We start from the raw sequence: 16,244 nt of genomic DNA, 5'->3' as shown, positions 1-16,244 counted from the left end.
TCGAATTTGAACCGAAGACCTAAAAAGTGTATTAATTAAGACTTATATATTCCGTAATTTCAGTTCGGGAACCGTTTAACCAGAAAACCCCAAAAATCCGCACACCCCGTAATTCGTTCGAACACAAATTTCAAATGAAATTATTACAATAAATTATTATTACAACAACAGTGTACCTTCATAATTTCGTATTGCGGCGAACCGCACGTTTTCGCTTCTTTCGATTTGGTTTCCGGTTCAATGGCGTTGTCTGCGGTTTTCGGTAGGATCCGAACATTCTTCGCCTTGGACGCTGTACAGACATCACGAAACATCATTATTTTCAATCTCGGTAAATATTATACGATATAATATAATATATTTATATACACCATAAATATTGTCTTATACACAATTTGACCAAAGACATTGTAAAACAAACTTCGTATAAATATTATGGCATTAAATATAAAACGCGGGGGACGATTTTTCTCGTATATATATAATATTATATGAGATACGCTAATCGATACACGGTTTTGAATTATAGCTGATTCGAAAACGTGTATAGTCTTACGAGTTGCTGCGTATGTGATCGGATTTAAAACGATTTATTCGCTCATCATTTCCACTGAGTCCATAATTGATTTATCGCCAACGACATAACGCAATTACATCACATACATACGTTGTGCGTAATACGTATAAAATAACCTATATAATAAATATATGGAGTGATTTATGTTAAACGTTTTTTTACTGGCTACACTAATTTTCTCAATTTTCCAGGTAAATTTTTATCATTTTGAAAAAATAAATTGATTTTTCGTTAAAATGCACCATGCTATACAAACACGTTTTTATTTTTTTAACACACAGAGATTTATAGTTGTGTAGTCAATAGTCATCAACAAAATAATCAAAAATTACCCGATGATAAGATCTTATAAGATAGTGTACAACGGTCATAACTATAATTTATAATTGATAAATTTGAATAAATATACATAAATTTGTCAAAATAATATAACAATATCTTCCTATTATCTTCTTGAAGAATAAACAAATATAAATAATTAAACCACGTATATTTTGTAATTCATAAAAATAAAACTGAACACAGTTAATCATGGACAATGATTGAACCTTTAAACTTGGAGGAGTATGACTAATAAATATTAATTGCACTGTTATTATTTATTACCTATATATTTTATTTCAAAGGCAAATTGTATTTATTTTAACATCGAACTGTAAAACACACATTCTACAGTGTCGTAATTTGATTTAAATTGTTGGCGTTGTTAACTTATTTGTGTTGATATGGATATTCAATCCCTCACTTCTGCCCTTTAAAGGTCTCAATGTTCCGATATGAAAATTTGTGTAAAGGGTTCATTTTTAAATTAAAAAAAAATGTCAATAAAATATTGTTGAAGTTAAATCTAAACGTAATTCTGAATTTCAGAACTGAGTATAATATCAATAATATCAATCATATTAAACTATCATAGCACAATTAAATTAACAGATTACCTAATGACATCATTAGCAGCAAAATTCAAATTAAAAAAAACTTATAAGCTTGCAGAATATTTTTAGTGTTTTAAAACAATACTTTCGCTACGTCACCTAAAAATGTTTTGGTGTTGTAAATACTAAACTTGAAACAATCCAATAACGCCACTGCGCAGATTATCACAAAGTACATACTGACAAATCAATTTCTAATATTAGTGGGTTTATGCGCAATCTTCAGAAGCATTAATCATCGGTCGGTCGTATAATCGGACGTAGAGTTTTTTTCTCTCCCGACACCGAGTACAACGAGGATCCAATATAATATATACAGGATGATTCTTTTATTATTTCAAGAAATGCAAACGTTTTTGAAAATATTACTTTCCATAGTTTCAAGTCTTTTACAAAATAACGTTTTTATTATAAAAATAATATTTTCAAATATTTTTTATCCTTATAATTTCTTGAGTTTTTTACGTTTTTGAATGATAATATAGAGTTTTAATTTCATATTCCAAAGCAGAGTATTTGTCTAAGTATTTCGAATCATAAAAATCAGGGTGAGTAGTTTATGAGTCATAAGTATTTAAAGTATAGATGAGCGGAGTAGTGGACAAACATTTTGCGGGGTAACACCGTACCACCCCACTCCGCTCATCTAAACTTTAAATGTTTATAACTCATAAACCACTCGCCCTAAATTCGATTTTTATGTTTCGAAATACTTTTAAAAATATTCTACTTTGGAATATGAAATTAAAACTCTATGTTATCATTCAAAAATGTAAAAAACTTAAAAATATATAAGGATAAAAAATATTTGAAAAAACAACTTTTGAATTTCTTCTTTCGTTTCTTGAAATAATGAGTGTTTGACGATAAAAAAAATCACCCTTTATATATATAAAGTGGAATATACGGCAAAGCTGTTATGTTATACCTACTGCTCGGCAAGTGTAAATAATAAACGGCCTCCTGCTGACTCACCTGAAGGTATGAAACACTTCAACGAGTGGTCTATCTCTATGTCGACTCCGGACAAACAGCCGGACTTGTGCAGCTCACATCTGTTGTCGTACAGCCGTCCGTCTGTACCGCACACCCTGCGCTTGGCCGGACCGCATTTCCGCACGCATATGCACCGGGCAACGCCGCCCAGGGCGGCGCACTCCTCGCCCCTTCCGCAGTAGTGTACGAGACACGGGTCTGAAACACGAAATCGAAAAGCCGTTGTAATAAAATATAACACACACACACACACACACACACACACACACACATGCTATTGCATACGACGCATGCGAACAAAAGTATAAATATTATGTCGAGACGTGGTCGCGAAATAAAAACACATTTGACGAGATGAGACGGTATAATAATATCCTAACCTAACCTACGATGGTATATTATATTCATACAGCTGATAGAACTGATTTTTGGAATAACTTTTGTTCTAATCGATATTTAAACATTTTTTTTTTTTATATATAATTTATAGTCACTTGCGCTACACGTCATATTATATTACCTTTACAAAAAATAATTTTTATTTTTTAAAACTGAAAATAAAAAATTTTTATTTCATTAAAATTTTTTTGGATATATTCATAATAGCCATCATGAATCTGATTATAAGAACAATTTTGATAGTAAAGACATTTATCTAATTCAAGTAGTTCACTTTTTGGAATTTTTTAAAATATCAATATTTTTTTGATTGAATTAATTTGGAACGTAATAACTTTTTTCAAAATATTTTTTTGGGGAATTTGCTGACATGAGCATATTCCTAAAATTATTCACTTATCATATAATTTTAACAATTTTCGTCATACGTTAATTAGCATCTTTTTTTTTCGTCAAGTCTTTCCGTTAGACCGTGTTTATGGCCGTTTGTCTCCCGCATATATTATGACGTGATTTTACCGCGGTGGACAGGACAACGCAAATCGGATGAATGTCGCATGATTTATTATATTATTATTGTAATAACACACTATTAATTATTATCGTACGCATTATACGCAAGTGCAGATCAAAGGCGCATTGTGGCATCACTCCCCTCGCTTCGAGTATAAAAAAAAATATCGTCGTTAGTATAATTTTTTGCCATACGCTCGTGTTGTCGATAATATTCAAAAAGTCGATCGTGTGTCTGCAATTCTGCATATTATATAGTGGTGTTATTAAATATTAATTTATAATTTTTCGTGAAATAAACATTTTTTACAGGGCTATTATTTTTCGAAATTAATTCGAAAAAATCTACACAGTAAAAATATGTTTCGCGAAAAGGAATAATGGGTCTCCTAAATCTCGACTAATATGTATATATAAAGTTAACACTGTACAGTAAAAACGAATTTATTAACTGAATTACATTATATTTTATGTTCACTGGTCGACGAAATTCGAAATTGCTCTGTTCGTGCATCCTCGTGCAAATTAGGTCATGCGCCATAACAATCGCTGTCTTTTAATTAAAGTTATGACAATGAGATTGAGATAGTTTTTTGCAGTAAAAAAAAAAAATAAAAACATTAAAAATCGACAGCGTTATTTTTTTTTAACATTAACAATAATTTGAATTGATTTGAATAAATCTGAATTAATTGAATTTGGCGTATAAAAACACTAAAAACTGAACAAAGTTTAAATTGCCTTAAAATACGAGTTAGTATTTATTTTTTACTCATGTCGCAGTACCTCCGCTGAGAGGCCTCCACAGTCTGTCTAATCTGCCTTTTTATTTTTATTTATTTTAACCTATAAACCATCAGTTTTTCTTATTATTATTCTTTTTTTTAACAGATTGAATAAAAAACATATGAACAAAAAAAAAAAAATAATATTTATTTTTGAACTGGTTGTTCGTCGTCATCGGTATAAATTTAAGTTTTTGTTTACATTAAACTAATAATAGGCTATATTTTCTTATGGTATCGATGTATTTAATTAAAACATCGAAAAAATGTCAAACACATTGTTAAGTTTTTTGTTCTCCATAATATATGCACATAAATAAAACAATTTAAAAATCACTTAGAATTTGAATTGCTACATAATTAAATTCTTTCTTAATAGGTTATGAAAACAGATTATACTTATTCGTCATACTTTGTTTTTTTTCGATCTCCGTTGGTTGGAACTTAAAATTATACGATCAACTTTTAAATTGTCTAATGACGTTATACGAAACTTAAAACAGATATCTGTTTTAGACAAATTTAATTTCGAAACTTTTAAAACAGTATACACAGCAGCTGGTTAGATTATGTCGAAAAACTAAATAATTTCTTTCGCGGCAGTTCGAATTTGGTTTAGAAAAATTAAAATACGCGAATTTTTCTAAGAATTGTCCAACAACTCCAACAATACGTCATAACTCGTTGTACAAGAGTACAACGAAAATTCCTAAAATAAGCATAATTTATTTTAAGTATCGATCATCCACCCTCATGGTTATTATCCAATTTTGAATAAGTTTGGATTAACTTCCTCAGTTGATAGAAAAAAACCCTGCTAACCTGAAATTTCTCCGCCTACTAATAGATGGCTGTATTGATTCTCCCGTTTTACTTTCTATGATTAACTTTAGAGTCCCTTACTCTTCTGTCCGTCAAATTTATCTATTTTTTATTCTAAAACGCAACACCAATAAATTATTCTGAGAACCAGCCAATCATTAGAATGATGCGTATGGCAAATAGTGATCCATAATTTTTTTTTAATATTTGTCGTTTTTGTTTAATCGTTGTTATTCACGTTTTTTTATACGTTTAATTAGTTATTGTCATACTTATTGTTGTTATTCGTAGTTTAAATTGTAATTATTATTATCATATTCTGTATAATTGGGCTCGGCCCGTATTGCTGATAATAAATAAATAACTCATACGTCGTACGATGTAGATACCCAATACGTTATGTACGTTATGTACGTCTCTATTTTATATTTTCCTATACGATTTTTTATATAGTTAATTAGAATATCGTATGCAACGCCAACGTTTGCCACTCTCGAAAAACCCGCTGAAAATCGAGAACTCCAATCGTTTTATTATTATGTTCACAGCGAGCGTCCCTATGAAACGGAGAGAGCGTAAAATATTATGTACATATATAACGTAATAGCGTATACATGGTGGCAGAAATTACAAATACATTTATCGGATTAGTTTTTTGGTCATGCACACCGAAAAACGTGACCTTTTCGCGTTTCTCGGGGTATAATATATTTCGTTTATCATCTAATAATAATACAATGTACGTATAATATGTTGTGCACGCGAAACGCTCTCTGTTATGTAGCAGTAGAAAGATGAAGAAATTTCGTTTTCAGATAATGGCCCCCGGTTGAAATTTGGTTACGGCGCGCTCTACGACCCGACCGGCGGGCCTGGGAATAACGTCGTTTAAGTATAAATGTATACCTATTATATTACATTATATTGCGAAAATAAATTCCACGCGTTCTTTCGAAATGCGCAATTTCATTATCTCGATCCGACGTAGGTATATACGGTCGTCTAAGTAGACGACACGGCGCCAAGTATAGGTAGGTATAAGTACGAACTACCTATACATCATCGTGTAAGCCCCACGTGGCAGTAACAACACGTAATTTGACACAACGTCACGTCATGTGCCGTGCGTGAAGTTGCGCCCGCCCGTCGACGTTTCCGATCGATTCAAAAAAATTGTGTCAATATTTTACACAAGTCGATGGATTGTGAACGCGACGATTGCTAGTTAGTCGGTCCTTGGAATTTGCAAATATTATGCAACTGAAATATATTTTGATTAGGGTCGGAATGACCCTCACATCTTTGTTCTCCTTCTTTGGTCGCGCACATTCCAGACCAAATTATAATATATCCGTTTGGCGTATGACGTAGAAGCTATTTTATTCAATTTCATTTATTGTATATTTTTTAAGTTTTGGTCTTTTATTTTTTCCCAATAAATGCGTTCTTATCCTCTGATGACATTTTTTGATGAAAACGATATTATTATCGCGACAATATTGATAATTTGACGTGACACCTGCGATAGGTACCTGCGAAACTTTACTACGCATTTTTTTTTATGTCACTAACACATTTAAATGTCTATTGTTAGGGTGTATTTTGATATTTTGATGATGTTCATGGCCTTATAATAATGAGCAAAAATCCATTTTGGAGGACCAACTTCACGTATAAACTGCTCCACACACCATTGTCGCTGAGCCGTTTTGTAAAATTCAAAATTACGATATTACGCCACTGCCGTTTCGTTTTTTTTTTTTTTTTAGAACTGATCTATCGTACGATATAGTTTTTGATTTTTGATACACGTACACAACTATACAGCAAAATACACCGCTGAATTGAGACGAATACGTTTTTGTGTTTGGTTTTCATATAAGTACCCTTAGATATATTTTTAGGTCACATCGATTTGTTTTCAACTAGCGCCTTGACCGATTTATAATCAAGCCAAACCAAGTACGTATATAATATATATATATGTAATAATATACGTAGGTACCTATTAGAAACGGCCGAATGAATTGACGATACATTTAATGTGGTGAATATAAATATATATATATACTACCGGATTTATCGAATCACATTTGGATTGTTAAATTGGCAATAAATATCCGTTAATAAAGACCTCCGGGCTATCTCCTCCTCTTAACCATCTCTAACGTCGTTAATGGTGAAAAAGGATTTGAAAATGGGTAAAAAAAAAAAAGGTTTCACCCAATGAATTAATATCATTGACCGTAATATTTATTTTTTACCAGTGCGTTGTATGGAATATGTTTTTGCATCTTTGGAATACACGAGCGTATATAAATAACAATAATACGCGTTCAATAACTCGTAATTATATAATGATAAAAAAATAAATGGAAACTAACGAAGGGTTGTATTATTGTACAGTTATTGTTATGCCTTGTGCGCATTACAATAGAAACACATTCATACAATGCGATGCGTAGAATTGACATTATGGTGACAATAATATTATTGGAGAAATGTCCACAAACCGAGTGAAGACGTAATTTTATTATTTCGAGTTTAAACTACTGTTTTTGAGTCGTTGTTATATTATCGTTGTTGTATCAACATTAGCAAAAATACCGTAGTGAATCCCGAAAAAGACTTGCGTAGTTAACCGTATTAATTATCGGCGGACAGCAAATAATGTAAATTAATATGTTAACATTGTAGGTACATTTATAAATATAATATACAATTATACAATGCGTAACAGAAATATCTGACAAGTGACAAATATAATCAACCAACTACGTAATGACTTTGGTTGTTATTGATATTCATTTTTTTTTTACATTTATGACCAAATATAATCATGATAATTAAAATTAAAAAGATGATTAGAATAAAAGTTTTTACCTATTATATTACACGCCTGTCAGTTTTTTTTGTGTTACACTCTGTATACCCATATAATTAACACGGGCATTGCCGGGAAAGGTTTGAAATAATAATAGTCTTTAAAACTCGATTCTATCATTTAAATTTAATAAATATCAAATTCAATAAATAATATTATATAAATCGTATTTAATATGATAACAGTATTAATATTTCGTGTTGAAAAATGTATGATTGTTTTCAATGTCGTATCAACCTTTTTTTTTAAAAAAAAATATTTCTCCCCCTCTCCAACCACAGCATTTTACGGACCTACAAAAAAAAAAAATTGCTCGATAGTGCTGCAGATGCTCGAACAAATATTTATTTTATAAGTACGCTTATAACGATATAACAAATCGAAATCGGTGGGGAAAAAATACAAATAACAACAACCACACGAAAAACGATTTATCCCACAACGCATTACACCAAGAATATAAACGATTCCCCCCCCCCCCCCCCCACCCGCCAAATCTTCGGCACACGTTTTCGCGGGATAACTCGCAGACATATACATAAACACGCAGGACGTATATTATATACAATAATATGTATTATTATGTACATAATAATATATATATATAATACATATACCTATCTACGTTTACCTACGCGAGCACGTGGAGCCGCCGATACGAGGGGGGAAACGATGCCGATAACTGTATTTATCCCGTCGGATCAGCGGTCGTCTGCTTCTTCCGCCGCGTCGACGGGGGGGGGGGGCGGGGGTGACGTGGCCTCAAAACATCATTTCGCTGTCCGACGCGAGGTCTTGACGAAATAGCGCACCCCGCGCGTGTCGTATTGTGTGTATCGATTACGGTACACATCGATACAACCTCTCAACCCCATTCCACCCACACCCACATAAACCGTACCCACACCTACCCGCAGTCGCCGCAGGTTCGTCACAGTCGACGGCTGCTGCTGCTGCATCGGAGACCTCTCGACCAAATCAAATTACCGCACAATAATACTTATACACACACACACACATAATCGCTATACACACACATACATATTGTATACATTTGTACGATTTTGTATACGAGTCTCTATACGCATTCTTTCCGCGACGCGATAATAATACAAGTGCCGCATTATAATAGCTTGCAAGTATATAACATCGTCGCAGGCTTCTATTCGCGATACAATTGATCACATACACAATAACATTATACACCCTTCTGCAGCGGATCCACAATAATATGTATATAACTGCGAACGCTATAATAGATAATATACATCTGTGGTGGTATTATTCGCTACCGTATAGTATAGCATAGAACACGCGTGTAATAGTATTATTTTCTTATTTTTTATACCAAACATCCAAACATATTTGTCTTCTACCACACGCCGTGCCAATCTGTGACTGGACCGATTTTCGAGACATCTTTCTTTACACCGACTTCCCAACAGTAGTTTGTCCTTCAATATTTTCCTGAACTGCCATCTTCACCAGTGCTTTACGTTTTCCCCATACATGGTCTGCCTGTTCCAGCGTTTTCCTTTTCATCTCGTCCATTTTATATCCTGCACTATAACTGTGCAGAAGTTTCTTTGCTCTTCGTTATGCCTATCGTCCAGGATTCTCCATTCCCCTTTTGTGGTTCGAGGTCGAAAGTCAATATGAATACCACACTGTAGGTATGCTGTATGTAGTAACAAATATTTTACAACCTGCTGCAGCGGATCCACAATAATATGTTATATGTATATAACTGCGAACGCTATAATAGATATATTTATGGTGAAATTATTCTCTCCCGTATAGTATAGAACACACGTATAATAGTATTATTTAATTATGGCGGAATTTCTTATACCAAACATCCAAACATATTTGTCTTCTACCACACGGCGTGCCAATCTGTGACTGGACCGATTTTCGAGACATCTTTCTCTACACCGTCTTCCCAACAGTATTTTTCCTTTAATATTTTCCTGAACCGCCATCTTCACCAGTGCTTTACGTTTTCCCCATACATGGTCTGCCTGTTTCAGCGTTTTCCTTTTCATCTCGTTCACTTTATATCCTGCACTATAATTATACATAGAAGTTTCTTTGCTCTTCGTTATGCCTCTCGTCCAGCATCCTTCATTCTGTGGTTCGAGGTCGAAAGTCAATATGAATACCACACTGTAGGTATGCTGTATGTAGTAACAAATATTTTACAACCTGCTGCAGCGGATCCACAATAATATGTTATATGTATATAACTGCGAACGCTATAATAGATATATAGATATATTTATGGTGGAATTATTCTCTCCCGTATAGTATAGAACACACGTATAATAGTATTATTTAATTATTGCGGAATTTCTTATACCAAACATCCAAACATATTTGTCTTCTACCACACGGCGTGCCAATCTGTGACTGGACCGATTTTCGAGACATCTTTCTTTACACCGACTTTCCAACAGTAGTTTGTCCTTTAATATTTTCCTGAACCGCCATCTTCACCAGTGCTTTACGTTTTCCCCATACATGGTCTGCCTGTTTCAGCGTTTTCCTTTTCATCTCGTTCACTTTATATCCTGCACTATAATTATACATAGAAGTTTCTTTGCTCTTCGTTATGCCTCTCGTCCAGCATCCTTCATTCTGTGGTTCGAGGTCGAAAGTCAATATGAATACCATACTGTAGGTATGATGCTCTGTATACAGTGGCAAATATTTTTTGGATATACTCGAATTATAAATATTTTATAATATATATAATATATATTATATATTGAACATTATCAGATGGCGACGAACATTACCGTCGTGCGCTGCAAGCTTTCATCAATCGTTGTAAATATTTGAAAAACAAATTTTTTCCAACCAAGTATTCAAATTTACTTTAAGTAAATTTCATTTTTATAGTTGTTAAGAATCGTTTTTTTTTCAACTTCCTACTAGAAAAAGTAAAAATGCGAAAGACATGAGTGGGTAATAGTTTTCTAGGCCCGAAATATTAATTGCCTTTAGGGTTCCACAAATGTTTAATCCGGCACTGAACTCACCTGTCGTATTTATTGACAGGTTATTTTGCGTCCAGAACGATAATTTCGTATTGAACTCATCTCAAAACAAAGTAATGCTATTTAAGATAAGATATAATACTAGTATAATACTATAATACTAAGTACTCATGTCATGGCTAAAGTTCAACATTTCAGGCTGATGAGTGCAAATTTTCATCATAGCAATAAAGGTGTATGTTAATGAATCTAAATTTGTAAATGTAGGAATTTAATCATATCCGATTCTCCGAAACTCCCAATAAAATACTTTAGATAATTTATTTTTGCATTTGATGGAGTATGTGACGGGTAGGTACAATTGTTTTTCACCGAATTACATCTGCAGATATAAATATAACGATCATCACAATCGTTGGCAGTACACGAATGTAAATCGCAAGACAGTTACCTATTTAAACGCAGTCGTAAATCGACAAAGAAAAAAAAAACATACCCATTGGCCTTTATATTATCTTGTATTAAATAGAGTTAAGTCTTACATACTGTCTTACCCTCCTCTGGTCGGATATTGCGAACGTTATTTTATTTTATTTTTTCCGTGTAGTGTACACATGTCACAATCACTCTGTCGTGCACATTAGCCAATTTCCGACTCGAGCCATTAAATACAATATACTGTGATAATGATACGTTTATTTTATCAATACAACACTCTTTCCCAAAGAATCGTTTCGGCGTACCTACTATATTTATTTACACTTAATTCCGACGAGCACGTGGCAGCGTTCTCGTCCTCCTCCGACGACGACCGGTAATCCGATTGCTCGCCGCGGGGTGGTGCAGCAGGTTGTGTGAGGGAAAAACGTTCGACCGCGAAAGGGTGTATATAATAGCGAGGATAGGTTTTGAATTAAACGTTTTGTCCAAGGTAGTGAAATTTAGGACGAGGCGGTGGTGGGGAGGGAGGGCCGCGTGTCGCCATCGCCATCGCCATCGTCGGCGGCGGCGGCGGCGCGAAGGGCGGCGGGCTTTCATCGTTTATCAACCAGCTGCGCCAAAGGGCCTTTTGTAGCACTTATCTGGTCGTTTTTCTTGCTTGAATTAATTCCCGTGCCTCGGCCGTGCGATAAACCGGGTGGAGGTAGAAGAAAAAGATAAAAACGGAATAAAAGCGACAAAGTTTTTTTTTTTTATATATATATTATTATTATTTTTTTTTTAGCGCGGACGTATCCACCCGTCGTTTTAAGGCTTATATATTTAGAGCGCGGGCAAGCGACAACCGTGTAAAATTGCTGGTCTAGAGCATTATACTCTGCGCAGTTTTTTCCCAAGACATGTATTCTCGTTTAAACGGAAGACTATACCACCATCGTCGTCGTGTACATTGTTGATGTCGCTGTCGTTGTTGTTGCTGTTGTCGGACGTTACTTTTCTACTCGCGACAATTTATCATTCGCGTGTCTGAAAGAAAAGCGATTTTTTCTCTCCGTTTTAATTGGACAGCTTTAACTGGAATTTAATATAATATATAAGTGTGGGAGGCGCTGTATTTATATATTATACGGCGACAAAAGCGATGATAATTATTATCGTCGTCGCTGCCGCGGTGGTGCATTGTACATAGGAATATTCGTGTGTTTGCTTAGTTATTAAATTCCGATTCGTCAGCCTTTTCTGCAGGCCAAACGCGCGCGCGGCGACGACTTCTGCAGCCGCCTGAAACGTGAGCGCGTATAAATAATATATACATTGAGGTCAGGTTTAAAGGGAACAATATGACTTAGTAGTCATGGCTACTGTATTTTACTAAAGTATTGACTGACGTGACGTGACTAGACAGTGATAGACTCGCGGTAGTGTATTGCGCTAGCCAACCGTATAGTGTTTTAGGTTTTGTATTTTAATACTTTGTGCAGTGTGTACCGAAACACAACAAGTTATTGGTGCGCATTATCGAGTTCGGTATAGGAGAAAAAAAAAAACGTATAATATTATTTCGGTTTGACGTGTTACATGAGGTACACCGTACACGTGTGATGTCGAAAGTAAAATAAAATCATAACAAAATAAATAAAATTATCATACGTTTTTTTGATTTTATTTGAAATCGGTCGAACGGACAAAATATTATGCTATAATAACGCAATGCCGCCCCCCTTTCTCCGTAATGCGCACCTACCTACCTTAATTCGGTTTGAAAGTATTTTTAACGTCCGTGGTGGTGGTGTTAGGGGAATGTAATGTACCTAATGACAGTAATAATGATGGTGACGGTGATAGTAATAATAATAATACGATAATAAAAACAGTGATTATTAAAGGTAAAACTCGTAGGTAGTAAAAGGGTTGCAGTGAAAATATGTATTTGATTATTACAACTTGGTTTTGGACGATGTGCGTTATAATATTATACAGTCAACTATATAAAGAAAACCACACTGCGGTCATAATAATATTATTTAAGCTACGATGTAATGCAACTGAAGGTTATTATTATTTTTTTTTTTTTTACTTCAATTTAACAGATGATTTATAGTTGAGAAAAGATCATTGTGCAAAAAAAAAGTTTAAATATTTAAGTCTTCGCAAACAATAATACATGGACCAAATTATGTTGCAGAGCGACTTTAGAACAATGTAGGCTTCTCGAAATGAAGTTAATTACAACTTGTACCCTGGAGTTATTTGTTGATATGCAGCGAAAAAAAGCTCATGCCATACATTATACCATACAATATTTATATGTCTTGAAAAGTTCGCATTCGCGTTGTTATATTATTATGTCTACAACTCTTTGCGCCTCAACTCAACTTATTTTTATGCATGGAACACCATAATAATTTACTGCACAAACCGTTTTCACTCGACGTTTAAATAAAATTCCGAGTTTCTGCATGTTTATACACATGCAGTAAGCACAGACACAGACAAATTATCAAATACATAATATATAAATACAAAAATAATGCATCATTATAATATATCGAACATAACGACACAAAAATTAAAATATATAACAAAAAATACTTTACGTACGTTATCTATACTCTGCAATAATATCATTATTCGAGGTAGGTAGGTGCCTACATCGTACATAATATTGTAAATACACCAATCAAAACTGTACGCATCGTGTGCTGTCAATGTTATCCTATATTGTGAACATTTTTTTATTGAACGTGTGAAGATTTTGTAAGGTGTATTCAATCTCAAAAACAAATATCGGTTAGTTGATATATGAAAAAATAAAAAGTTCTGAAACTAGAGGTTTGACGATACTATAAGCGCACAATAGTGTACCTACACTTTTATTTATCTATTTATTAAAATTAAAAACAAAATCCAATGACCGAAACATGTTTTTTTTTAATTTTCACTCGATTTGAATCCATAAACAAATATTACATGATTTTCGATTTTCCTTACAAAGTCCATATCATGCTGCAAAATTGTATATTTTCGACATTTAGATGACACTATAATAGCAGTCTATAATAATTGGTGTAAAACCGAAAAAATAGTGTGACTGTAGAAATATTACTATGGAAAATAAAATATAATATCAAAAGATAGGTAAGTACCAAAAACAACTATCTATATCTTTAATAAGTCTAACACAAACATACATCATTTTATTCTATTGTTGATGCATTTTTTCAAATCTTTACAAATTGAATTGGTTTTATTGGGTTTTTGAACGATTTTAATCAATTTATTTTATTTACCGTTAAAAAATTAGTATATAAAGATTCCAATTTACCATTTTAAGTACCCACGTGGCTACACATTTGTACTCAAACAACTAAGCTTCAACAGCAAGGGACATTTACAGTGTTTCACGGTCATAAGATTCACTTGATAATATTTATTCCTAATTTTTATTATATTAACTAATGATAAAAAAAAAAAATAATATAATATAAATACAAACTTATTTACTTTAAAAATAAAGGAAAACCAATTAATCGATTTAAGTCTTAATATCAGTCTATTATTAGATAAGCACGGTAACATCGAAGTAGTATAATATGCTTTTAAAATGCTTTAAAATAGTTCTGTAAATAATAAATGTTAGTCGGTCAATATTTTTGAAATTATTGATAGTTTTCCTTTTCCCTAGAAGCTGTTATTAAAATTAGATTTCTAGGATAAAAAAAGGTGTAACGTAACTGGTATTCTAAAAAATAAATAGTTGGTACATTTACATTTACATTTATCCCTCTAGTCGAAATTTAAAATGTTAAAATATGTATTTTAATAATCGATAAACCAAAGTCAAATATTAGATATCATATGATAATTAACTATTCGAAAATTGAATGTAAAATGTATTATATTATGTATTATCGAGAGTGAAAACAATTAACAGTGACTGAATCTTAAGTTGAGTTATGTATAATTAATTCGACAGTGAATGACTGTTGCCGAGCGACCTACGAATCACATAAATATTTTGTAAGTTAACTATTTTCATATAAATATTTTACTGACTAAACAACAATTTGAACTAATTTTGTAATTTCAACACAACATTCCTCACGGTTGTCCATCGTCATCATACATTAGGATCCGTACAATTTAAACATATTTTCAACAGTATAAAATGCAGAACCGTTACATGGCTGAAAGTGCATTTTGAAATATAATAAGAATATGATAAAAAAAAAAACTGACAGAAAAAAATATGAAAAGTTTCATCTCAATCACAGACATAATAAATAAATACTACTTCAAAAATCCAAATAAAAAAATAGAATGTTAAGTTTTTATAGAGACGTTTGAACATTGGTTATTTTTTTCTGTCTGAATTCAATAAGCGTTTGAGAATATTTTCTAATTATTACATTCTTCATTTAGATATTCTGATTTATATATTTGTCAAACATAATCAATTATATGCATAAAACAATATTTTATATAACGATATTTAATATTATACCAAACAACGAATAATTATCTATTTTAAAACAATAAACATTAAAATCATAAACAATGAACATAAACATAATTTTACGCATGAAATATAATATAAAATAAACGAATACAAAATATACTATAATATTAATTTCGTGATTTATGTCATTGCAGTTTTATTTAGTTTATACTTTTCACTGCGAATTGTCAATTGGTTTTAAAATATGAAATAAGTAATTATTTATATAATATAACAATTGTATTTCGAGATACATACTGAAAATTCATATAGATTCCACCTCAGACGAATAGCAAAATATTTTCCACATATTGTAGGTGAGTGGAACCCTGCACCAAACTCCCACTTACTTATCCTTAAAACACTAACGCCTTATACTCCCGAAGCAAAGTACA

The 16,244-nt window shown here is 32.6% G+C and overlaps 1 protein-coding gene across 2 annotated transcripts in view; it reads right to left on the bottom strand.

Moving 5' to 3' along the window:
- The window catches only part of LOC132951807 (follistatin-related protein 5-like), a 135,873-nt gene that overhangs the window by 21,969 nt on the left and 97,660 nt on the right, over window positions 1–16,244 (bottom strand). For both annotated transcript variants that reach the window (XM_061023778.1, XM_061023779.1), the window contains exons 4-5: window positions 2,488–2,706; window positions 177–292 (exon numbers count right to left, since the gene is read on the bottom strand). In XM_061023778.1, the coding sequence (XP_060879761.1) occupies window positions 177–292; window positions 2,488–2,706 (335 nt within the window). The remainder of the gene's footprint in view (window positions 1–176; window positions 293–2,487; window positions 2,707–16,244) is intronic.

The sequence above is a fragment of the Metopolophium dirhodum genome, chromosome 9 (assembly GCF_019925205.1).
Source record: "Metopolophium dirhodum isolate CAU chromosome 9, ASM1992520v1, whole genome shotgun sequence".
Taxonomy (NCBI): domain Eukaryota; kingdom Metazoa; phylum Arthropoda; class Insecta; order Hemiptera; family Aphididae; genus Metopolophium; species Metopolophium dirhodum.
Note: the sequence above shows the minus strand (reverse complement) of the source record. Positions and strands in the feature narration are given on the sequence as shown.